The following is an 8,934-nucleotide window of genomic DNA, read 5'->3' as shown; positions in this document are numbered from 1 at the left end:
GAACAGGGTTTGGCTTTAGAATCTTACAGTAGGCAAACACCGCTCTCTCTCAGGTAAAAGTCTGTGATTGTTGGACCCATCCACCAACGCTCCCGCCCCACTCGGACATTTGCCGCCTTGACTTTCGTTCTTGTCCCGCCGTGTTTCCCCGACATCTTAAACCAAAGAAATGAGAAATGCCTTTGCAACTCTACTTGCCAACCTTTACTCACGTTAAATAGCCTTCCATGCAAAACCGTACCTAAGTACACATGAACTGTATTTGAGACTAACTGCTTAAGTGGACTGGGGCAGGGATTGAGGGATCGAGAAACCATGCCCAGGAACAGTACACCGTGTTCACAGTAATTAGACAAACTAGACTTTGTTGTCAAATTTACTTAGATGCAGGCCCATGTCCCTGATGTGATACCTTCCTACTCAAGTCCGGCAAGTAACATCATAACTTTAAGTCCTGCTGAAGCTGTGGTGCCTGTGTGTTACATACCAGGGTGTACCAAGTAACTCTCTTATACAGCTGCAGCTCTCAGCGTGGCCAGACTTGTGATTTTTCCCTCTTTTAATAATTTTCCATTTATTCTGGAAGAACAAAGTTAAATGTGCCATTGTACAAAGCCATGTTGATGTTGGTGACGTAATGTGAGAGACAAACGATGTAATTCACAAAACTAAATAGTACTACAACAAACTGTGACTTTAAGACTATATATGTGTAATTCATGGCACAATTTAAACAATGTCAAAAAATTACTTCCGTTACTGTTTGTTCTGGCCCTTTCCAAGGCCACTTAGTTTGTAAGGTGTCTTGGTTTTGACTTGTGTTTCTGTTCCTTTTCTGGAGATTCACAGTATTCACATGAGGCTGGGAAAAAGTTTTGCAAGGTTTATTGAAAATCCAAAAAAGAAAAGCAAAACTGCAGGCCAAGTCCTTCCAAAATTTTGTCATCTAGTATGTCCAGCACTGACTCAGTGTCCTATTTCTCTATATTCTAATCGTATTCCCGTTATTACACTTAAACACTGCATAACATGATGAAAAACGTGTTACGATCTGAAACAACACAAATCTCTCGTCTTTTACGTACGACGTTGTCAACAATCTCTTTTCGTCATGCGCACTAAACTGCCTTAAGGCACCACACCTAGCGTAAATAAGATGCGCCTGTATTCTAACACATAAATTAAGTCTATATAAACATAACCTCAGTATAGTCCACTACCGTACACTATTCAAAATATACAGAAGCTGTTGTGTAAACCTAAACATCATCAGAGCCTATATGTCATGTCATATCAGCGCAGAATTTTTTTACTTAATATAAAAACGTGCTTTAATAGCCCTGTTGACTACCATACTTCCTTTTTTTCAGAATAAGGTCCCATGGGTGCCACTTGAAGGGGCGAGACTTTGCCTCCCTGTAACTGTAAATGTTCGTTTCTTTAAGAACTACTTCTCAGCTAGATGCCCAACCTCAAACGAGCGAGAAGAGCACACGGAAAAACAAAAATACAGAAATCTCTCAACTGTATTATCCAAAACTTTTCTAACTTTTGCATAAAATTCTGAGCACTCTTCCAAATTTTTTATAAGGTTTTCTTATATTACAGTGATTATTAAAAAGATGTTTTATAAACTTTTAATTTGTTGAATAATTCATATGTTGCCTCATTTTGGCAGAAACGCAGTATTTTATGAGGTATAGTTTATTGGGGGTACCACAGGGGTCGCCCTTGGGTCCCCGGACCTGAGCTTTGGACCTATCAGGTCTGATCAAAGAGCGTGGGTGGGCCCGTCAAGCCCCACGTGCTCCTTGTTTCCACGTCCTCCTCGCGCAGCCTCATTGCTCCAATCAAGCCCAGTTAATCGTGAGGCCAAGAGACGAGTGTGTGTGAGCGCGCCGCGGAACTCCGTGACACTGACACGCATCATGCTGCTGGAGCCGAGCACAGGAGCCTCGTCAGGAGGCTTTTAACTCGCGACAGGCGGGAAAGCAGGTGAGAGATGCGGGCGCCGCGTTCAAAGGAACCCCGCTGTTTTGTTTGTCGTCAGTGTCAACAACAGTCCTGCTGCAGCTCCGCTCACGACTCCCATCAGTTCATTTAACGGCGCTGCACCGAGGAAATCCCTGGGACTATGTGAGCATCATGCTCGCTGTGAGATGCCTGCTGTTCGCTGCAGTGTGTGCACGGTGCGCCGTGACAGGTAAGACTTTCCTTTCATGTGATTGCTTACTTTATCACAGGAAAACCGAGGATTAGAACAAATAAATAGCATGTTTACTGTCAGTTATCGCATCCACTCAACCTGTCTAATAACAACACCGTGTAATTGTTGCATCGGCGCCAGCACGCAGCTCCCCACCAGCAGCTGAATCCTGCGGAAATAAGACACAATAATCACATTAACATTCTCCACTTTGCTCTCTGGCATGTCATGCTGCCTATGCACTGAAGCTCTTCTCAATCCTCTGCAGGTCTGAGGGAGCGGGTGAGTCTGGAGGGGAGGCTGCCGCCTGCAGAGGAGCTGGTTCAGCCCAAGAGGCTCCTGCAACAGATTCACTCCGAGGAGGAGCTGATCCACAGCCGCCTGGACACCCGGGTCAAAAACTACACAGCTGGAGCGCAGGTCAGTTGAATCTGCACCTGTTACTTGTTTTCACACCTGCACATTATTCCCCTTTATTCCATCTGCTCCTACATACTCTGTACAGTAGCAGAGATCAGATTGTGTCTCCCTTGTAAATGGGTGTCATTCATGTTTCATGAAGAATGGCTGGGTTCTTCCAACATAACGATGAGGAGATCACATTCAGCCAAGGGTGTAGGTTTCCTCTCAGCATGCAGGGGGGTGATTGGGGGTCCTCCACCGGAAAATTCTGGCTTTCAAACACCTAATTCCCTGCACTGGTATGAATTTTTCTGCACCAATTTGATCTTTTTCTGCATCAATTCATGTTTTTATGTGGAGGTGGGAGAATGCACATGTTCTGAATATTTAAGGGCATGTGTCCCCTGCTTCCCCCCTTGAATCTACACTTCTGCATTCAACCATTCAACCTTTAACAGAGCCACCGCCCTCTCTAGGGAGTCTCCCATAAGTGAAACTTAAAATGTATTAAACAAAGGAGGAGTTAAAATGGGTAGATTACAGAAAGTGTGTCCTTCATGAATGACTTGAGGATGATGTCATTGAGATACACCTCTCTTTTCACATTCTTCTCTTCATGCTGCACAGACAATATTTACATTTTAAATATTCATGTTTTAATTACGATTTTACAAGATTGGTTTCAGCAGGGTTTTTTTTTTTTAAACTTTTGCCATGTCCTTTGAAGATACTCGCTTAGGATACAGGCTGGCCACACATAGGCATAGACCTCGGGGGAGTTCAGGGGACACATCCCCCTCAATATTTAGAACATATAAAGACATGAAAGTTGCAGACATTATTTAAAGACATTTTTATCCTAAACTGATGCAGAAAATGAACAAAATGAATGTTTAACAAATCACCAAATTATTCAACTGTGCAATATTTTCAGTGTAAGACTTTATCATGCACATAACTATACATTTCTTTTGTTTACTTTATCATATTCTTGTTTATTCTATTCACGAATAAAGTGTAGGTAGATTTCACACATACAGCCTCAGCACAGTGATGATATATATTCTGTTTTTAATATTTTCATATCTTAAGTACGAGTGTTGAACACTGTAGCACAATGCACATTCTATTTTTTATTTTCACTTTAATGTACATTTTATTTTATTTTATTTTATTTTATTTTTTGTATCGTATTATATTTAATTTTTTATATTATTTTATTTTTTTTATTTTATTATATTTTTATTTTATTTTGTATTTTATTTCTTTATATTTACATACTTCTATTTCTCTATTCTTTACATCGGAGCGACTGTAACGAATCACAATTTCTCCTTGGGGATCAGTAAAGTATTTCTGATTCTGATACAGAATGCAGGAAATTAAGTGGTACTCAAAATTTCCAAGGGGAGGAACCTGAACCCCCCAAACATCAATGTGTATCCCCCAAATGAAACCTACACCCTTGTAGCCACATATCAACATATACTGTATATTGTATGTCCCCGCACTGTACAGCATGCCTCTGTTTTTCCAACACCATTTACCCTTGAGCCTTAAAATAAAACAAAGAATATCTGGGGAGATTACAAAGGGAAAGAAGAAATTTCATAATAAATAAATAAACAAGTTAAAAACAGTAAACACAGAGAGAAACATTGTCATAAATACTAAATCTCTAGGAAATTGATGCCGCTCTAACTCTAACCTTCACCTGCTCTATGTCAGGACCTTATTCACCCCTGTTTATCCTCTTTTGAGGTCATGTGACTGTCACTCCTACACCCCCACCCCACACGATGCCCAGCTTGCCCGCACCATAACGGGGCAGAGAACACAGCCCACCTCCCCCTCCTCCAGTGCTTTCCAGTCCATTAGATTATATTTCACACCTCTACCTGTCCTCTCTTGTTACCTTCACCATAAACACTGTCTGTCAGTCAGCTGCAGGCCTGTCAGTGGATATGACACAGGTCCGACCTTCAGCTACCCTCTGTGGGCAGCGTGCTGTCTCATGACCTCCCTGTTTGGAGCCTGTAGGAGCCCTCTGGAAAATGTGTGCTTGTTGTTTTCCATGGAGGAGTCTGAGCGCTGCCACGCTATGCAGTGTGAATTTAGATGTGAGGAAGAATCAGCCTTCAGAGTCTCTCTACGAGCTGTAAACCACACATTTAAAATCATAATCTTTAGTGTGAATTTGACATGGCAAGTGTGTAAAAATTTACTGTATATGGATTGTCTTGTTCTCCACCAAATATAACTGAGCTTTAAGGTCACCTGTCAACATCATAGACTAAACACAAAGGGTTGTTTTATGTTCATGATGCTTTTTTAAAATCTTAATGTTCAAATTGTAGGTGTTTTTTCCAGTAACAAGCCGATACTTCTGGCCTAGACTTAAAGCTGCCGTAGTCAAAATTTTTAAATAAGTAATAGATATCAAATGATGGAATGTGAAAGGTGCCGCTAACAGTATCAAACACAAACTCATCTAACCGAATTCTGCAGTTGTCCTCAGCTCAACTGAGTGTTTCACCGCCTTTCCACTTATAGTTTTTCTTTCATGACCCACAACTTTACTGTTTCGTTCACTCTTATCGCTCTCGTCGCCTCGTTTCTAGCAGCAGGGAGCTGTTTTTAGTGAAAAGCAAAGGCTGCTTTAGACTTTTCATGTCCGTCATCTTGAAAGCAGGGGTCGTAAAAATTCCATCACAATCTGATATTACCCGTCATTTTCATTTTAGCTGTTGCTGGCTCATAACTGTTGTTTGCCCATCATCCTCCACTGCATCAGACCATCCTTTTCCCGTTTTTTTGGCTCCAAGGCTTCAGTAACATCAGTATTGAACACCAAACGTTCTGTGCTTTGGCTGTGGAGTGGTTGCTGAACAAGACTTCTCTAATTTTTTAGTATTTAGTACGGGTAAAATCGTACTTTATTGTAAAGCCGTAGGCAGTGTATTGATCCGCTCTCTCGCACTGTTTAACGTGAGACTGCTGCGGGAGTGTGAGCTCCACCCCGGGGACTGTTTGTGAGAGTCCACCTGTACATCCACAGTGACGAGGCTAAGTGTTAGCAGCACACAGCTAATGTACCAAACAGTTATTAATAGATTTAACGACAGATTCAAGCCTTTTCTGTGTTGTTGTAAGTTTTTTGGGATTGTTTAACGGCGCGGATTTGGCTGCTAGCCGCTGCTGCTGTGAGGCAGGGCAGACACTGAACTGACCAGCCCTGTTTTTTCACTGCTTTTATCAGTGACATCACAATTATTGGGTTTTTAAAAGAAACTTCAGACACTCAGCTGCTGAGACATTTCGCATTGGTATGTAGGTATAGCCCACCAATGTGATGGCTAAAGCAAAGAGGTAAAGAAGGAACCTCTTTGCCTAAAGTCAACTAGACAACAAGGTCATGCATGTGAGATCGAAGACAAGGCTCGACAACAGCTTATTAATATGCACACACCACCAACTGGACAGGAGTGTGATTTACTTGAAGTTACCGTAGATTGCCCTTCGTGTTCTAATCTGTCAAAATGACAGACAGCCTTCAGAGTTTTCCGTCTTTTTTGTAAATGACGGAAAATATTTCGTCAACACTATCTCGGGTGAAAAGGCTCTGATAAACCCATTGCACAGTACCTGCCCAGCACCAAACTCCAGACAGACAAAGTTAGTGATTAGCCAGTGAACAAAGAGAAGCATTTAGCATCTGCAGGGCCAGATATTTACCACAGGGGTTGGTGGAGACCAAACTTAGAGCTAAAAGTCAAGTGAATAGTGGATGTATCATTGTCAAATTTCCCGTGACATGACTCCAAAAGAATGCTAACGTTACTCACCACCTTTTGGATGTGTAAATCGCAACTAGCTGCTTACAAGATCATTATCTCAACTTTCAAAGGCCAAAAAAAATCAGTAAATGTAGGTTTATGAGTGTTTCTTTCAATCGAGAGATTCAGTTACCTGATTTAGGAAGCTGTTACTGTAAACAAGGAATAAAGGAAAACCTCATCCACAACATGAGAATTTGTAAATTAGTTATTAGTCATGCCATGTTACCTTGAATTGTTTTTCTCACATGCCTCCATGGTGAACGGCAAACATGTTAATTTATTGATTTATTTGGAACCATGTTTCACACCAGCAAAACTATATCAAAACAGCTGATTACAAACTCTCACACAACTTGTTCAGTATAATCCAAGTCTCATTTATCCAGTCGTATGTTCAGGAGTTCCCAAACACATGCATTTTTACTTAAAAACCTTATTATTGGAGTCTGGCTGTGAAGAGAGCATACATAAGTTACTTTCAGTTCAGTTTAAAGCGTAAGGTTTTAGCGAAACTGCATGTGTTAGAGAAGTACAAAGCATAAGACTGGATAATGAGACTTGGATTATACTGAACAAGTTTGTAAACAGATGTTTTGATATAGTTTTGCTGTTGTTTAGCCATTTTCTGTGAAGGCATGTGAGAAAAACAAAGTTTCCATAACAAATTCCAGGCAACACAGCATGACTAATTGTTTTACAAATGGTCATTTTGAGGGTGAAGTATTCCTTTAAGGCTAATCTCTTCCTCAAAACAAGCAGCAGTTCAACTTTTGGTTTAACAGCCTCTTTTGTTTTTATGAATCCTTCAATGTTTTAGTTGCTAAAATGTCAAAATAACGACAATTGCCCATCATAAATGACCAGGGCCTTCATAATGCTTGTATCGTACCAACATCAGTTTGTTATACTCATTCTTGAGAAGAGAGCAATTTTTTTTCTTTAAAAAAATTTAAGCTAATTTACCTGATTTCATTTTTTAATTGTCATCGTATTTTGTGTCTACCAACTATATGATTCACTGTCTTGAGCTAAGATACTGTATGGGGTCTCAAAAATGAATATTTGGTATTTAACGTTAGTATAAAAGAATACAGTAATATAAAAAATTCACTCCACAGTCAGAGCTCTGAGGCAGCTTTCTTATCTCCACTCACAGGCACCATTGTAGGCTTTTTATTGTTCAGTATATGGACCCAGTGGAGGTTTAGATTGATACTAAGTGGTTTGCAGAGAGGGCATGGCAATACTAATGAGACCTGCCCTGCAGCTTGGCCAGTAAGTACTGATGGGACTCACCACAGAGCTCCATCTTATAATGTGGATGAGGTTCACCTTGAAGCAAGGTTAGACGGAGCTGATGAGCCCCAACACCCAGTTTTATCCTTAAAAGCCTGAGGGATGGATGAGGCTGCCTCGCCTCTGGGGAGAGGTTACTGGAATAGGACCGCCCTTTATTACATACTGTATGTCTTTGTCTTCATACACACTTACTGTAAATTACTTCATATGGAACATCCATCAATCTTCCTCCATTCTCCACTCTTTATTTCTACATTCTCTTTTCCCTTAAAACACGCTGTACTTTGCATTTGTTTGAGTCAGTGTCTGGGACCAGCACCCTGCAGGGATGTGAGTTAGAGATGCATGGTTTATTGATCTAAAAGTTAGCTTTAGACGTCAGTGTTCTGTACTGACTACCTGCCCTGTTTGCAGACAGAGTCGTGAGGAACCAAAGCTTAAAAATTAATGCATGACCTTGACTTTGAGAGATGTGGATATTTCCCATATTGTAGTTTGACTTCTGCTGCCTCTGCCTACCCTGGTCTGTGGATAGAAGAGGTGTGCACTGATTTGCAAAGCACTCTGAGACAAAGTGGTGATTATTGGCTTCATAGATCAAACTTAAAATTGACATGATAAAGTATTGGAGTGAGTGCTGCCGTACAAATCTCATGAACATGAAACCCTTAAGAAGAAGGGTTTAGAATATACACAGTTCACATAATCTGGTCAAAATTAATATATATAAATGCTTGAAGATTCACTCATTACTAAAAGTGTATGTCATATAAAAACTAAAGTGATGGTGAAATTGAAGGTGTGCTGATGGATTCATCCTTGGGGCGGCAGTGGCTCAGTCCATAGGGACTTGGGTTGGGAACCGGAGGGTCGCCTGTTGAGTCCCCGTCCGGACCAAATGTGGAGTGTGGACTGGTGGCTGGAGAGGTGCCAGTTCACCTCCTGGGCACTTCCGAGGTGCCCTTGAGCAAGGCACCGAACCCCCCAACCGCTCGGGGCGCCTGACCAAGAGCAGCCCCCTCACTCTGACATCTCTCCACCTTGTGCATGTATACGTCCTGTTTGTGCATGTGTGTGTCTTTCGGACCTGTGTGTAATTGACAGCAAGAGTGAAAAAATTGAATTTCACCTCAGGGGGATTAATAAAGTATAAAAAAACAAAAAAAACAAAAACATCATCAGCTCGTG

General features: G+C 41.2%; 1 protein-coding gene across 4 annotated transcripts in view; it reads left to right on the top strand.

Annotated features, from left to right (window-relative positions):
* The first annotated feature begins 1,872 nt into the window (after positions 1–1,872).
* The window catches only part of adam11 (ADAM metallopeptidase domain 11), a 42,423-nt gene continuing 35,361 nt past the window's right edge, over positions 1,873–8,934 (top strand). For all 4 annotated transcript variants that reach the window (XM_050059609.1, XM_050059608.1, XM_050059611.1 and 1 more), the window contains exons 1-2: positions 1,873–2,203; positions 2,475–2,626. In XM_050059609.1, coding sequence (XP_049915566.1) covers positions 2,146–2,203; positions 2,475–2,626 — 210 coding nt within the window. In that variant the 5' untranslated portion in view covers positions 1,873–2,145. The remainder of the gene's footprint in view (positions 2,204–2,474; positions 2,627–8,934) is intronic.

Source organism: Epinephelus moara, chromosome 13, assembly GCF_006386435.1.
Source record: "Epinephelus moara isolate mb chromosome 13, YSFRI_EMoa_1.0, whole genome shotgun sequence".
Taxonomy (NCBI): Eukaryota; Metazoa; Chordata; class Actinopteri; order Perciformes; family Serranidae; genus Epinephelus; species Epinephelus moara.
The sequence above is the reverse complement of the archived record's forward strand: the minus strand, read 5'-3'. Positions and strand labels throughout refer to the sequence as shown.